This window comes from Heterodontus francisci, chromosome 3, assembly GCF_036365525.1.
Source record: "Heterodontus francisci isolate sHetFra1 chromosome 3, sHetFra1.hap1, whole genome shotgun sequence".
Classification (NCBI taxonomy): domain Eukaryota; kingdom Metazoa; phylum Chordata; class Chondrichthyes; order Heterodontiformes; family Heterodontidae; genus Heterodontus; species Heterodontus francisci.
Window position 1 is genome coordinate 59,702,391 of NC_090373.1, and position 17,465 is coordinate 59,719,855.

The following is a 17,465-nucleotide window of genomic DNA, read 5'->3' on the forward strand; positions in this document are numbered from 1 at the left end:
TCTTGTTCCAGGATGCTGCAGATGTCAGAAGTGACCTGCTGTGAGAGCCTAAGCCTCATGTGGCACTGGTGCTCAGACATGTCAGGAGAGCTGATCCTCTGTCTGTAGTGCCTGTGTAGGGGGTCTTGCCTCCTTGGAACTGGATTTGAGTGTCCACCCCACTTGCCCTGTGTTGGGACATGTGGCTTAGGAGAAGGCAGCTGATGCTGCTACTGGTGTTTTTTTCATTTGTTTCATGGGATTTAGGCATCGTTGGCAAGGCCAGCATTTGCCCTTGAGAAGGTGGTGGTGAGTTGCCTTCTTGAACCACTGGAGTAAATCTGGTGCGGGAACACCCGCAGTGCTGTTAGGGAGGGAGTTCCAGGACTTTGATCCAGCGACAATGAAGTAACTGTGATATATTTCAAAGTCAGAACAGTGTGTGGCTTGGAGGAGAACTTGCAGAGAGTGGGGTTCCCACGTGTCTGTTGCCTTTGTCCTTCTAGCTGGAAGAGGCCACGAGTTTGGAAGGTGCTGTCAAAGGAGCCTTGGTGAGTCGCTGCAGTGCATCTTGTATATGGTACATACTGCTGCCACTGTGCATTGGTGGTGGAGGGAGTGAATGTTTAAGGTGGTGGATGGGATGCCAATCAAGCAGGCTGCTTTGTCTTGGATGGTGTCGAGCTTCCTGAGTGTTGTTGGAGCTGCACTCATCCAGGCAAGTGGAGAGTATTCTATTACACTCCTGACTTGTGCCTTGTAAATGATGGACAGGCTTTGTGGAGACAGAAGGTGAGTTACTCGCCACAGAATTTCCAGTCTCTGACCTGCTCTTGTAGCCACAGTATTTATGTGATGGCTCCAGTTCAGTTTGTGGTCAGTGGTAACCCCCAGGATGTTGGTGAGGCATTCAGCAATGGTAATGCCATTGAATGTTAAGGGGAGATGGTTAAATTCTCTCTTGTTGGAGATCATCATTGCCTGGCACTTGTGTGGCGTGAATGTTACTTGCCATTTATCAACTCAAACATACCCTGAGGAACTCCTGCCGTGATGTCCTGGGATTGGCCTTTATCAACCACAACCATCTTCCTTTATGCTAGATAGAGCTCCAGCCAGTGGAGTGTTTTCCCCCTCATTCCCATGGACTTCTATTTAGTTTTGGCTCCTTGATGCACACTTGGTCAAATGCTGCCTTGATATCAAGAGCAATCACTCTAAGTTCACCTCTTGAGTTCAGTTATTTTGTCCATGTTTGGACCAAGGCTGTAATGAGGTCAAGAGCTGAGTGGCTCTGACAGCAGACGAGGGAGATGGGTGTTGCTCAGCAGAGGTGGAAGGTGGCGCTGCATAAGCTGCTCCCATGAGGTGTTGAAGGGTTCCAACAAGGTACTGCTGCTGCAGGTGAATGAACAGGTGAACTGCCTTCCAAGTAGTTGGCAATCACCTGTCAAGCAGTGATTGGATATAATAAACATAGGGAGTGAGGAAGTATTAATGGGATTTGCATCCTTGGAAGTTGATAAAGCACCAGGGCTGGATGAAATGTACCCCAAGCTGTTAAAAGAGAAGAAATAACAGAAGGTCTGACCACCATTTTCCACTCTTTGCTGGATATAGGTGTGATGCCAGAGGATTGGAGAACTGTACCTCTGTTGAAAAAGGGAGCGAGGGCTAGACCAAATAATTCAGGCCAGTTAGTCTAACCTCAATAGTGGGCAAATTATTGGAATCTAGTCTGAGAGACAGGATAAACGGTCACTTTAAAAGGCACAGGTTAATCAAGGATTGCAGCGTGGATTTGTTAAGGGACGATCTTGTCTGACTAACTTGATCGAATTTTTTAACAAATAACAAGGAAGATAAATGAGGGTAGTGCAGTTGATGTGGTCTACATGGATTTTAGCAAGGCTTTTGACAAGGTCCCACATGACAGACTGGTTAAAAATAAAATCCCATGTGATCAAGGGAAATACAGCAAGGTGGATACAAAATTGTCTCAGTGGCAGGAAACAAAAGGTAATTTTTGACGGGTGTTTTAGCGACTAGAGGACTATTTCCAGTGGCGTTCTACAGGGCTCAGTACTGGGTCCCCTGCTTTTTGTGGTATATATTAACAATTTGGACGTAAGTGTAGGTGGCTTGATCAAGAAGTTTGCGGACAACACAAAGATTGGCCATGTGGTAGATAGTGAGGAGGATAGCTGGAGGCTACAGGAAGAAATTGCTGGTCTGGTCAGATGGGCAGAAAAGTGGCAAATGGAATTCAACCTGGAGAAGTGTGAGGTGATGCATTTGGGGAGGTCAAACAAGGCAAAGGAATACATGATTAATGGGAAAATGGGTGGCACAGTGGTTGGCACTGCAGCCTCACAGCTCCAGGGACCCGGGTTCGATTCTGGGTACTGCCTGTGCGGAGTTTGTAAGTTCTCCGTGTGTCTGCGTGGGTTTTCGCCGGGTGCTCCGGTTTCCTCCCACAGCCAAAGACTTGCAGGTGATAGGTAAATTGGCCATTGTAAATTGCCCCTAGTACAGGTAGATGGTAGGGAATATGGGATTAATGTAGGGTTAGTATAAATGGGTGGTTGTTGAGCAGCACAGACTCAAAGGGCCTGTTTCAGCGTTGTATCTCTAAATATAAATATAAAATACTGAAGTGTAGAGGAAGTGAGGGATCGTGGAGTGAATGTCCACAGATCCCTGCAGGTAGCAGGACAGGTTGATAAGTTGGTTAAGATGGAATGTGGAATCCTTTCCTTTGTTAGCTGCAGTATAGAATATAAGAGCAGGGAGGTTATGCTGGAACTGTATAACTCATTGGTTAGGCCACAACTTGAGTACTGTGTAGTTCTGGTCACCTCATTACAGAAAGGATGCAATTGGACTAAAGAGGGTACAAAGGAGATTTACGAGGATGTTGCCAGGACTAGAAAAATGTAGCTAGGAGGAAAGATTGGATAGGCTGGGGTTGTTCTCCTTGGAACAGAGAAGGCTGAGGAGAGATCTGATTGAAATGTACAAAATTTTGATTGGCCTGTATAGAGTGGAGATGAAGGGCCTAGTCATCTTAGCAGAGAGGTCAGTGACGAGGGGGCATAGATTTAAAGTGATTGGTAGAAAAATTAGAGGGGAGATGAGGAAGAGGTTTTTCACCCAGAGTGTGGTGGGGGTCTGGAACTCACTGCCTGAAAGGGTAGTTGAGGCAGAAATCCTGAACTCATTTAAAAGGAGTCTGGATATGCAGCTCAAGTGCCATAATCTGCAGGGCTACGGACTAAATGCTGGAAGGTGCGATTAGAATGGGTGGATCGTTTTTTGACCGGCACAGACATGATGGGCCAAATGGCCTTTTTCTGTGCCTTAAACTTTCTATGATTTCTTTAATTCTATGATAGCACTCAGAGAAGAGGTGCTTTGAACGACAATCTCACCTGGCCATAGCTGATGCGCTTCAGTGCAACTGATCAAAGCCTACCCAGCTTGTCAGTTTCACTGAAGAAGCTCTTCCAGCTGTACACTTGCTTCAGCTGACAGGAAACAGCCTCCTTGCCTGGAAAATCCAAGATTCAGTTCTAAATGATCTCTTAAGCGGCTTCTCAACAACTTGTAAATTATTTACGCACCAGACCTTTGGGGTTCCCTGCTCGACTCCCAACAAGCTCCAGGGAAAGCCAAAAGGCAGGCAGGATCACACTGGGGTCGTTAACTTAGATTGAAGCTCCAAGAGCTTAGAGGCCGCCTAATGAATATATTCAAATAGAGATCAAATAATCCAGCTAATATCTCAAAGCAATTTCCATAACAACCCATCTAAAAATCACAGGCTGTTTAGGTTGGAATGCCAATATCCTCAGCAGCCATAAAGACAAGGCTAAATTGTGGCGAGTCGAAGAGACTTAGTAGTTGGCAGGAAAAAAGACAGAGGCGCAAGGGGAGAGCCAACTGTGCAACAGCCCCGACAAACAAATTTCTCTGCAGCACCTGTGGAAGAGCCTGTCACTCTAGAATTGGCCTTTATAGCCACTCCAGGCACTGCTTCACAAACCACTGACCACCTCCAGGCGCGTATCCATTGTCTCTCGAGATAAGGAGGCCCAAAAGAAAAAAAAGCTATTAGGTCCCTGATGGCCACCTAAAAAAGGCATTAGATCCCTTGTGTATGTTAATGAGGGACCAAGTATCATCCATGTGTAGATTTGCTTCAACATCTTAAAATTTCCTGCATGTTAATATTTGCAGCTAAGGCAAGTCAGTTATCTGTTGACAGATTTTTTTTGAGCAAAATGTACAGAATGTATCATACAAAGTGTCAAATTTTATTTATTTAAGAAAGTGATGGAGTACTAGATCATTTTTAAATGGACTTTTCATAAAACAAAACAAACCAAGCTGGGTGCCATGTATCTGGTGTATGTTTAAGCATGGTTGGAGAGGGTAGGGATGAAAGGGCAAGGTGTGTTTAGCTTTTTCTCACTTGTCCAAAGAAGCAAATGCACACTTCTACTGTAAAAAGTAGATGAGGTCAGCTTTTGAGAGAAATCAAAAAAGGTCAAGAAAAATGCTCATACTCCATTGGAACAGGCTAATTTTTTATTTCATCAGGTGATTACAGCCTAGTTACTGATTGGCCCAATTGTGAATTATTCTGAAGTAAACATTAAGGTATATTTATTGATTAAATTGCTACTTTGTACCAATTGCTCTTACCACATTTTGAATAGAATATTCCACAGCAGATTCTCCTGGCAACAGAGAACTTGCCTTTTACATTTGAAATCTATAACTGCTGGCTTTCTACTACTGTTTGGTTGTAGATACAAATCCTAGGCACCTACTCTGATCGCACATTCCTTTCATAGAATGTGTATCCACCTCTGGCCATTACCAAGTGTCAATACATCCATTAACCTGTTGAAAATTCAGCCTCAGATAAACAAATCACTGACATCAGCAATTGGCAACATCCAACACTGAATGTATTCCTTATACAAATCATTTATTCTTTAAAAAAAGTATATACAAAACAATTATGTTAGATATATTAAGTGTTGAATACATTTAAAATCATTCCTTTTCACATGATAAAGGTTGCATATTCTGTCTAATGGACCAGATTTCATTCCCGTTTTGACTCTGGGTCAGCTGTATTCTCTCTCAATACTGGCCATTAATTCCTCTTCGGAGTAATCATACAGAATTGGAGTCGAGTTCAGAGACGTATTCTTTCCATTGATATAGAATCTGGAAGAAGAGTGGAACACATTTCCAAATGTACTTGTAGATGTCTCCATTCATTTATGGCCAGAAGAGTTTTTTTTTTTAAAAAAGTCTTGAAATTTCAGCAAGTGAAGGAGGATTAGTTTAAAAGTATGCCTAGAATGGCACAAGTTTTTACATTATGGTCCAACTCACTCATGGGTAGGTTCACACGCCTAATTTTGTAGCCGCAGTCCAATCAAAAATGATTCAGTCCTTTTTTTTTGGGCTACCTTTCTAAATCCAGTAGCATCTCAATATGGTAAAATCCTGTCCTACTCGATCAATATTAACATGTGAACATACCAGTTTTCATACTCAGTTAAGGACATTGTTGTGCAATCTATCCACCAGCCAAAATCTTGGCATATCTGAATGTCTGAAGACCAAAATAAATAATTGCTATCATGGCAAGGAGGATCTCAAATTAAAAAATGTATTTGCTATCTGAATGCCAATACTGAATTATTGATTCATTGACAATTATCTTGCGATCAGAGTTTGGTGAGGTTTTGCTACTGCTAACAGGTAGTTCATTTAATGAAGTTAACAGAAAAGGCTTACACAAGTACAAGTAGTAGTAAAAGTCCAGCAGAGAGTTAGAAAAAGTAAGAGAAGGATATAAAGAAAGTAATAAATGCAAGGAACAAAACTAACAGCAAAATATTTTTATAAATATATTAGGAGAAAGAGTGCTAAAGGGGAATGTGGGCCCATTAAAGACAGGATGCAGGCAAAAATGAATAAGAAAATGGCAAACTTGGTAATTTAGTACTTTGTATCTGTTTTCACAGAAGGGAAAAGAACAAATTACCGAAATTGCAATGGAATCTTAAAATAGGTCAAGGAGAAGAACACCTTAAAATGGTAATATAGAATGTAATTTTAGAAAAATCTCCAGGACCTGTAGGTTTCCAACCCAGAGTATTAGAAAAAGGTGAGGAAGTTATAGCTATATTAAAATCATACTTTTCAAAAACTGTCTTAATTCTGGAAGTGTATCTTTAGATCAAAAAAATTGTACTATTATTGAAGAAAGGAGGGAGGGAAAACCCAAGTACCTACAGAGCTGTCAATGTTACATCAATTTTGGTGAAGTCACTGAATTGATCATCAGAGGCAGAATGACTGAGCACTTATATAGACTATTAGTTGATCAAAGAGAGTCAGCATGGATTTGTGAAGAATAGGTCATGTCTGACTAATCTAATTTTCTGAGGTCACTCGCATGATGGATAGGGGAGTGTCTATAAATGAAAGCATTTCAAAAGGGTTCTACACAAGAGATTAGAAAACATGAGAGTGCATGGAATTGGAAGTTTTTCTAATTTTTTTTATTTAGAGATACAGCACTGAAACAGGCCCTTCAGCCCACCGAGTCTGTGCCGACCAACAACCACCCATTTATACTAACCCTACAGTAATCCCATATTCCCCATCACCTCCCTACACTAGGGGCAATTTACAACGGCCAATTTACCTATCACCTGCAAGTCTTTGGATGTTACCTTGTGATATGGGTTAGTAATTGGTTGGGAGGTAGGAGTCAGAGAACAGGGATAAAGAGTTCATTCTCTGATTAGCAAGATGTAAAAAGTGGTGCTCCCCTGTATCTGTACTGGGGCCTCAGCCTTTCATCATATACATTAATGACATGGATGAAAGAATAGAGAGTTTTTGATTTGTAAAAGACAAATCAGATATAAGTTACTTAATGGGGAAAGATTAGGAGCTATGGAGGAACAAAGGATTTTGGATGTCCATGCACAAAATCACTAAAAACTAATGCATAGGTACAAATAGTAATCAAAAAGGCTAATAGAATATTGATCTTTATCTCAAAGGATTAGAACTGAAAAGTGAGGCAGTGATGCTTCAGTGACACACAGCCTTGGTCAGACCCCATCTGGAGTGCTGCATTCAGTTTTGTGCACCGAACCTCAAGAAAGATATATCGGCCTTGGAAGGGTTGAGGGATGATGTAACTGAGGTATTTAAAATGATCAATGGATCTCAATGGTAGATACAGAGAACCTATTTCCTCTGGTGGGGGAATCCAGGACAAGAGGCTTTCATAAAATTAGAGCTGGCCATTTAGAAATGAAATCAGGAAGTACTTTTTCAGGCAAAAGGGTAATGGAAAATTTGGAACTCTAACTCATAAGGCTGTGGGTGCTGGGTCCATTGAAATTTAAGACCAAGATCGATACTTTTTATTAGATAAGGGCATCAAGCGATATGGAACAGGAAGTGGGTAAATGGAGTTGAGGTACATATCATCCATGATCTAATTGAATGATGGAACATGCTTGAGGGGACTGAATGGCTTATTCAAGTTGTGATGTAAATGGCTTCATACAAGCAATGTCACTTGATGAAGTACCTCACAAAGCATGCCAGCTTATTTTGATTGTGAATTATATAAAATTTCACAGCAAATTACAGGATACTATTGAGAATTGCTATATTGACCTTGAGTATTTTATTAATACTATATACTATGAGAATTATTACAATAGCAAATAGAAGAGACACTAATGTATCATATCTTTGTGTGAAGTGATTTCAATTCTTTGCCAGTACATTGTGGTCCACTGTATGCTAAATTCTAGCCAATACGCTAACTTTCTGGTAATTAATTTATTTGGTATTTTTGGAATATTTAAAATCAGTTCCATAGCATTAACTGCAGCGAAGCAGACACAAACTTCTCAATTAAGTTTCTTCCTAGCTGCTTATTTTAAAATGTTTACACTTTGAGCTGTGGAGATGGTTAATGACGTAGTTGCTATTAACAGTGACTAAGGTAATTTGGAGGACAATGTGGAGAGAGACTGAACACCAATCTCATTTGAATAAGTGGCAATTGAATAAGATATTTAGCATTTTAAGGTCCCAAACAAGTGTTACAGACTGGCGTGTTTATATAAAGCTTACCCATTGGCCAAGTTGTTATTTTCTATGTCCTGTGTACTTATAGTAAATAAATCCTGCAAAAAAAATTATACATAAATTAAGTGAAGCTTCTAAATATCCACTCAATTTACACATCAATAACTTGTATTTACATAGCTCCTATTACATAGCAAAAACATCCCAATGTGCTTCACGGAGGCATAAGGATAAAATGGACACTAAGCCTAAGAGGAAGGGTGAACAAAAAGATGTGGGTTTTAAGCAGGGTCTTAAAAAGAGGGGGGGGAAAAAGGAGGATTTAACCAAAGCTCTATCTGGCAAAAGATGTAAAAGATTGTATGGTGCTATTTGAAGAAAAGCAAGGAAATTTCCTAGAGTCTAGACAACATTTCTCTCTTAATGAACATCAAAGAAAAGTGTTTATACAGTTAATATCAAGGTGTTGCTTAACCAGGAGCCAATATAAGTCAGTGAGCACATGGTTGATGGCTGAAGACTTGGTGCGAGTTAGGATACAGACAGCAGTTTTACCTTACGAGTTTTGTACTCACTTCATTACAAATATAAACAAATCCAGATCAAAAAACACATTTATCAAATAACTCAATTTCATCTGTATGTATCCAACAGTCATAGAGTCAGAGATACAGCACTGAAACAAGCCCTTCGGCCCACCAAGTCTGTGCCGACTAACAACCACCCATTTTATACTAATCCTACATTAATTGCTATTCCTACCACATCCTCACCATTCTCCTACCACCTACCTACACTAGGGGCAATTTACAATGGCCAATTTACCTATCAAGTTGCAAGTCTTTGGCTGTGGGAGGAACCTGGAGTTAGCCAAAATTATTATGAATCATCCTAGTGTAAGCCCTTGTTGCCCAACCTCAGAGCACTAGGATAGGTAAGTGGATACTGGGAGGTGGAGTTTCATTGAGGACACTTCAGATGGCAGGGCAGTGAAGACCTCGAGCAGCTTTGGGCTTTGAAGGCCTGGCAGTGTGGCACTAATCGGTGTGGACTAGCAGAGTTGGTGGTAGGGGAGGACATGCTGTCTTTCTGAGAGAAGGCAGCAGGTGCATCTCTAATGGAGCCAAGTCCACTCGCCTGGCACTGCATCTCAACACTCTCGCAGCTCTGCACAAGAACAGGTGTGACACGACACTCTGGAAGCCCCTGTCAACAGCGCCCCCAAAAATCAAGATCGCAGCAGTCAAAAGATTTCATGAAAGCTGCAAGAGTTTTCAGGAGAGGCTCCATGATAATGGACACCACTGTTGTATTGCTGGAGCTGAGTGCTCAGTCCATATTGGATCAGATCAATTGTAAGGTAATGTTGCTCAGGCATCTGAGGTAAGAAGAGTTGCCAATGAAAATTAAATCATACAAGGTGCACATCTGAAATACAGTACCTGGTTCACAGGACTTGACATAAGATTATGTATGTACAATATTGAAACACACTTAAAGTTAGAGATGAGTATCCTAAAGCAGGACAACCATTGTAACCTCAGCATTACATGACAGCCAGTAGTCCAGTGGCAACTGTAGGAGAAAATACACATCATGTATAGTTATTTTCAGGAAGGTGGGGGGCGGTCTGGGGGCATGCTCTCCCAGAAAAGTTAAGATTTTTGGTTATTTATTTAGTGCATTTTGAAGTAGGCTTTTAAAATATAAAGTTGTGCACGTAATGCACACTTCCTACAAACATTTATCCTTACCTCATTATCCTAATGTTTCTGCATGCTTTTTGTCAATACTTACAATGGAAAAACAATGCATCAATAGGTTGCAATGGAAAACATCTTGGGTAGAATTCTATTTCACTGACACACTGCAGTTGCTAGCCTCATACCACTAGGTGCTTCAATGGTCTGATTTCCCCATTTGTTGATTCTGTCTTGAAGTCAAGTAATTTTTACATGTTAACTGTAGTAACATGTATTTTCCTCCCTGCAGACTCTACTCTCTTCAGACTGCTGCTTCTCCATCCTGCCATTGGGTGCCTCTTCTTCAGGGCCTCCAAATGATGAGGCCTCTCTGAAAGGTAAAGTTGTACTACAGGTGGCACACACCTTGAGATCCTAGGCAGACTGTATTGCAAAGCACGCTCAGTTTGACCTGGGCACCTGAAGCATGCCATCAGCATTCCAACTGCACTCTAACAACTCTGGTTCCAGAATGGATGTTGTTATAGTGATGCCAGAAAAGCACTCAAGGTTCATTGTGCTGTACCAGGTAGCCTTAACCTTTCAGGTTCCACCTAGAGACAGTCCCCAGATGTTAGTGAGGATGACTTTGCAGGCTTGACTGGACAGGGCATGCCTTTGTTGTTTCCAGTGCCTAGGTCGACAGTGGGTGGTCTATCCAGTTTTATTCTTATTCAACTTCTTTGTAGCAGTTTGCTATAACTGACTTGCTAGGCCATTTCAGAGGGCAGTTAAGAATCAACCACAATGCTGTGGGTCTAGATCACATGTAGGCCAGACCAGGTGAGGATGGCAGATTTCCATCCCTGAAGGGCATTAGTGAACCAGAACCATATACTAATACTAGTATTTTATTCCAGATTTATTAATTATGCCATGGCAGGACTTGAACTACATGTCTCCAAAGCATTAATCCAGGCTTCTGGATTACAAGTTTAGTACATTGCCACTATGTTACCTGCCTCCTCTAGCATGAAGAAGCTTTACATCCACAGTGGTAGCCTGGAAGACTATCATATTGTAAACATTCAAGGAGCTTATCTCCTTTACAGCCACTAGCAGTGTACTGCCTGTGGAGGATGTGAGCTGGAGGTTGGGTTGAAGCGTGTGGCATAACCTTTTGATAGCTTTATGAAGCACAGCCTCCGCAAGCACTAAGTAAAGGTGCAAGCATCTTTGTCTCTAAGATCTAATGTGGACTAATATTGGGTGAATATCATGCACCTGTGGTGCCTGACTAACCTGTTCTACCAACAAAAAATAAACGGGATACTGGCACATTCCCAAAGAGACCCATTGTAACCTCTGTAAAACACAGTTCCAGAGAAGAAGTGGAGCCCCACAACAGAAGGCACAAGGGTGGATGAAAAACAAATAGCAGCAGGAAACAGCTCAGAGGTTTTATTTTTACAAGACTTCACTGGCTGTGCCTTTTGAATGTACTTCTGCCTTTTCTCTACCACTGAATGTTGGACAGTCGTTATAAATTAGCATGATTTACATGCAACATTGATAAGGCAGTTACAGCAAATGTCAATGATATCATTACCCCCTCATTTAAATATGTCCGCCTATTTGAGGCCAGGTCCTTCCAGCAGCAGGCGAAAGTGAAGTTGGAAAATTGGATGGTTGATATAGTGAATATAACGGATCCCAGCTCACTTCTCACCCCCAATCCACGCAGCTAAGAAACGGGCAGTAAACGGGGGGGGGGGGAAGAAACCCTACCCTTTTATATGAATGCTGATTCATAATCTCGAAAATCAAAATGGAACATGCTTATACTCACTAAGTCCTCCGTCAAAAGCCTATTGCCAGCAAATGTCGGACCCTCAGGGGAGTGGGAGCCGCTGAAGAATCAGCCGTCTCAATACACAAAACAAACGGGATACTGGCACATTCCCAAATGCACAGAAAACACTCAATAGTGAGCATCATCTGGCTTCCAGAAAGAAAAAGTAAGCCTACCCTCCAACCCCATCACACCCCGCACTTTAGCGCATTATTTCTGATTTGTTGATGGAGTTTGAACTTTATATTTTTGAACAGTTCAGTGCCAGCAGCAGCAGCCGGCCAAGTGTGATGTTGTAGTCTGTTTTCTGGCCTTGATGCTCAACAACATTCACTCAATAGGATTGGAATGAGGCTGCAGCAAATTTATTAATGGAAGGGTCTCCCGGGCTGAATAATGTGGAAATGCAATGCCCAATGTCTCGTCTAATACACTAGAATGAACAAATAGTTTCAAAGGGGATTGGCTTCACCCGCTCCTGACCAGGTAAATGATTTATTGATGTAAAAATCAGAAGCAAATCTTCAAGACACATGGATGAAGTTAGGCAGATATTTGTTCTTGCAGCTGGATTGTAAAATTTGTACTACCACCAACCACCGCCCCACCTACCCAGAGTTTTCTGGGTTACCGATGAAGCGATATGATAACTAAATCTTTAAGTTTACTGTGCAAATAAAACGGGTCACAGCAACTTAAGACATTTTATCCGGAGTATACTCCGGCTTCACATCTCGTTAACTTGAAATTTGACCACAGAATTTGACTGGCGCTCTAGTTGAGCCGCAGCATTGATTTAGCCACTTTAACATATTCAAATCCTTATAAACAATGAAGTTATTAATATCCTAACGGTTGAATTATGTTTTATCTGAAATAAACCCCATCCGCTTAAGTATCTTGAGAATACAGCTTTACCAAATTAAACGTGTTCTACAGTGTGTTCCCATTACCTGGTCTTAAATGTATGGCAGGGAAATGATTCGGTTTACTTGTTTTTACAAAAGCAAGCCACTGATTTGGTTGAAAAATTTCTACCCGGTTGGTTCTATTTTTAAATAAAAGAATGTAAACTCACGTGTGTTCGGTTTAGATGGTTCCTGTGTTTGATAAGCTTGGAGTTGCTCAGTGCCCAAGCCTGGTTTGGAGCTGCCGGTTTCCTCTCTCTCCATTGACTTTGACCTGGCCGTGTCTGAACTTTCTGTGAGCCAAGCAGCGGCTCGGGTTGCTGGCGGCTGGCGGCCCTGCCACCTTTCCCGGCCAGGATCTGGATAGAAGGAGTGCATTTAAAGGCCGGCTCACTGCAGGGGGACATGGAGTTAGTCCACGTGTAAGAGTTGGGTGGCCGGGAAGAGCCGGGCTCCGCTTCCCATTCCGAGTTCAGCCACCAGTCCTCGCACTCCGCCAGTGCTCTGTCCAGCTCTTGGTCCATGTTTCCATCCTCGACAGGAAAATGCGAGCCACTCCCTTTGCGCCGGATCTCACTCGTGGTCCCGGGGAGATGCTGCAAATTTGCACTATCTCTCCTACCGATCTTTGCTGGCCTCTGCTGCCCTCCGGCACTCTCCTCCCCCTGCCCTGGGGGTTGGCTATCTCCCTCCTCTGTGCAGCTCTCCTTTCTGCACTCACCTGCCTCCGGAGGTCCCACTGCAACTTTTCTCCATTTACTACCGCCACCACCCATCGTGTTCTCTTCTCTCAGGGCGATTCTGTAATTTCTGGAGCACTCTTTGCATCACTGACTTCCTCTCCAGCAGTCAGTCACTCCCTCCTTCCCTAGCTGCTCCTCCTCCTCTACATAGCACTTCTTACCGTTTCATTCCCGTTCTGTGGATCAATATTTAACAGCAGCAAAACGTCTGACCCTGCTAGCAATCCAGCCCATGGGCGGGACGCAGAATAATTCAGAGCCCAGCCCAATCCCCTCTCTCCGAAAACATGGTTAAACATGTCAAGTCCAGCTCTAACCAAAACATGAAGGAAATGAGCCTGACTTCATACTTTCAATCAAGAATGCAGATCTACTGTGAAATTCCATTTAAGGAACTAAAATGTAAATGAAATTACGGTGACTTTTTTGATCAAACCGAACGAATTATAAGGGTTCCCAGTCTAAGCGGGTCCGCCAAAAACAAACGGGACAAGTCCATTTTGTGGCAAGTGGGCTAAACTTTTCATGCTTAATTATTCAGTCCAGGTGCAATATTTTAACTTAAATGAGGTTTATTTAGTCAAACGCAGCTCATGGAGAGAATCACGACTATTAAAATAACTCCCGTGGCGTTGCTCACCGTAAATTCATATGTTGTTGAATAACGACTGAAGCGTTAATCAAAGTTAACGCAGCATGCATGAGTATAGTTAAGGCAAATAAGCGTTGAGACTCAAACCCCTATCAAATCCTATGCTTTTCCTTCATTTCGCTTCTCACTGGCATTTTAATTTTAACTGGCATTTTAATTTTAACTAGCATTTTAATTTTAACTAGCATTATGGATTAAAGCACTGCTACACTGCCTCTCTCAAACTGCTTAGCTGATCCCTACAACAACTGTCCGCACGGTTGGCATATACTTGGTTTACCAGCAATTTAATCCAATTTCTAATTTTAAATAGTGCTGGTGAGCCCAACGGTTGTTGTTAAAGTAATTAGTTGGAAACTTCTTTCAGTGTTAGGTGGATAAGCAGAAGTAGACATGGGCATTTTAAGAACAAGCTCTGCTTAAAATTAAAGTGCAGTGGAGGTAAAAATTCACAACTGCCTGAGACTTTTGCCTTATCCCCATAACTGTCACAGTAAATCATTTGCCCTAATTAAATTGATCTCCACTATTCATGGCACAAAATGGAAACAAATTGTATGTTCCTGTAACGCCTTCCTACTTGTCTCACATTGTAAATCTTCCATTCACCCTCTCCCTGTTTACCTTCGACTCTTTCTGCCTCTCTCTGTCTCTTTCTTTGTGTCCACTTTACACACTGCTGTTGTCGTAGATTGTTGGCTTTACTTCTGATTCTATTTTGTCAATTCTCCTGGTGGCCTAACTAATATTAATCCCTCAACACACACAAATAAAAACACATTATCTGGTCATTTATCTCATTGCTGTTTATGGAATCTTGCTCTGGACAAATTATCCACCTTGTTTCCTACATTATAACAATGACTACAATTCAAAAGTACTTCATTGGCTGTGAAATGTTTTGAGATGTCCTGAGATGATGAAAAGTGCTGTCTGTCTCTCATACAGTTATTATCTTGCTATCTTTTCCTTTGCTATGTAGGTCTTTTTTCATTTTCTTGTTATGGCTGGAACTTCATGTGACTCTTGCTCTTTGTATGTTTTTCTCCCACAAATCTCTCTTATGTATTCTTTCTCTTACACATGAACTCTCATGCAATGTCCGTCTCTCTCTCTCTCACTTCCTATCTCACACTGATCTCTTCCCCCTCACGCAGATTGTCACTCTCTCACTTGCCTTCTATCACACACTGAAGCTCTTTCTCTCCCTCAGTCTTGCTCCCTCATACATTGCCTTTCTGTAAATAAACAACTGTTTGAAATTAGTTTTCTTGTCAAAACATACCTTAAACAAGTTCCAAGGTTTATAACTTACATTCTCTTGATATATTTAGCAAAATCACACTGACATTCCTCAGACTTGGAAAAGCACAGACATTATCTGAAGATATTCAGACTGATGCAAGCTGGCAATTATAATCATAGCACCATACAGGGAGTTGTAGTTAGTTGTTGACTCTTTTGAACTGGTACTGAGGTGTCTGGGCAGCCCATAAACTCAAGTCTTAGGCCTGGATTTATCAGAGACATCAGGGTCTTCAATGAAAACGTTGCTAAGACTGACTTTGAATAGAAAAAAATGCCATTTTGTATGTCTTTATTAAGCAACAAACTTATTTCTAGTTATAAGCCCTATGCTTAGTGGAGGCACCAAAAGAATTATCAAAAATATTTGGAGATATATTATTGGCTCCCCTGCTTTTTATTATTAGCAGATTTAGGTGACTACTCATGCTTGCTTTGCTGCTTTCATGCACACTTAATAGTTCTTCATTGTTTTCCTGATATTTGATTTATACGTTCACTAGCTTTTCAATTATCATTTGTTGCAATTATCCAAGTAGTAACCGGTACTGTTAATGTTCACAGCTTCTTTGTGTTTCCAAATCATTCTGGAGAATTAATGTAAACACTGTTTTCAGGTAATCTTTCACAAAGAGAGAGGAGGAGCAAGAAGTAAATAAAAGCTGAGAAAGAGAGGTTGTGCTAGCACAGCTTTAATCATAGAATTGTGAAATCTGCATGTCTTCTGTGTTTATTAGGCTAGAAAGCTTATTTTTGAGTGTATTTTGCTTTAAAAAACAAATTGAATTTTGAAAGCTACTTACGATCACTTGCTTTGTTTATGTTTAAGTTTGATATATGATCCACAATGATAAAGTCTAATTACATCAACTGTCCTTTGTTGATATTATTGTAGAATGGTTACAGCTCAGAAGGAGGCTATTTGGCCTGTTGTGTCCATGCCAGCTCTCTGCAAGAGCATCTCAGCTAGTTCCTCTCCCCTGCCCTTTGTCAGTAGCCTTGCAATTGTATTCTCTTCAGGTGCGTATCCAATTCCATTTTGAAAGCTATGATTGAATCTGCCTCCACCGCACTCTCAGGCAATGCATTCCAGATCCTAACCATTCACTGTGTAAAAAAGTTTTTCCTCATTTCGCTGTTGGTTATTTTGTCAATTACCTTAAATTTTGTCCTCTGGTTCTTGACCTTTCCAACAATTGGAACAGTTTCTCTCAATCTACCCTGCCTAGACCCCTCATCAAACCTCCTCTCAACCTTCTCTAAGGCGAACAACCTCAGCTTCTCCAATCTATCCCCACAACTGAAGATCCATTCTTGTAATTCTTTTCTGCACCGTCCCTAAAGCCTTCACATCCTTCCTGAAGTGTGGTGCATGGAACTGGACACAATACTCCAGTTGAAGCCAAACCAGTGTTTTATAATGGTTCATCATAACTTCCTTGCTTTTCTATTCAATGCCTGGGATAGATTTTACAAATTAGTGTTCTAAGTGCAAAGTTTCAGATATTGGGAATGGACATCAGAAATCTAGGTGTGGAAGTCAGCACACTCTGCATGATTTTCCATCTATAAAATTTAATGGCACTGTCTTAACATTGCTGAATTTTCCATCATACTTCTATCAGCATTCTATCAGATGATTCTCTGCAGCCAGATTTATAACTGGAATGGCATATTTCCTAATGGTGTAAAATGATTTTTTGGGGAGATTTACCAGACAAGCTTCAGAATGCATTTTTCAGACAATGTTTTATGTTTAATTTTTTTTTAGCTCAAAGAGACAACACAAGGTAGACACACTTAAACAGTGAGAAACGCTGACTGACAGTATCTTTCCTGATCCTAATTTTAACTCGTTTTGGTCTTTCCTAACAAAATACAAAGCAACTGGATTTTGAAAGCCCCTCAGTGTTTTGTTGATACTGAGAAATTGTGAACTTTGTAATTAATTCCAATCATCTTAGCCATGCATCGAAGTGCAGTATGAGAACAGACTGTCTCTGCTGCTCACTCTCTCCGGTATCCAACACCTCCAATCCCAATGTCCAGCTCCTAAACTATAAAATTCCTTTCGGAAACTGGGTCTTGTGTGTATTTGTTTATGTGTGGGCGATAGGTTTTTAATGTGTGTTGGATTTTTCACTCTGCTCCTGTGCAATTACTATAGGCAGAGTGCACAAGTGCAACGCAGATTTT

At 41.3% G+C, this 17,465-nt stretch overlaps 1 protein-coding gene across 2 annotated transcripts in view; it reads right to left on the reverse strand.

Annotated features, from left to right (window-relative positions):
- LOC137352269 (uncharacterized) overlaps positions 1–13,484 on the reverse strand; it is a 55,236-nt gene extending 41,752 nt beyond the window's left edge. The window contains exons 1-3 of one of the 2 annotated variants that reach the window (XM_068017564.1): positions 12,740–13,484; positions 8,173–8,225; positions 4,552–5,220 (exon numbers count right to left, since the gene is read on the reverse strand). In XM_068017564.1, coding sequence (XP_067873665.1) covers positions 5,118–5,220; positions 8,173–8,225; positions 12,740–13,345 — 762 coding nt within the window. In that variant the 5' untranslated portion in view covers positions 13,346–13,484 and the 3' untranslated portion in view covers positions 4,552–5,117. Of the gene's footprint in view, positions 1–4,551; positions 5,221–8,172; positions 8,226–12,739 lie in introns of those variants that run through there. The other variant, XM_068017573.1, reaches the window with a different exon arrangement.
- Positions 13,485–17,465: the final 3,981 nt, after the last annotated feature.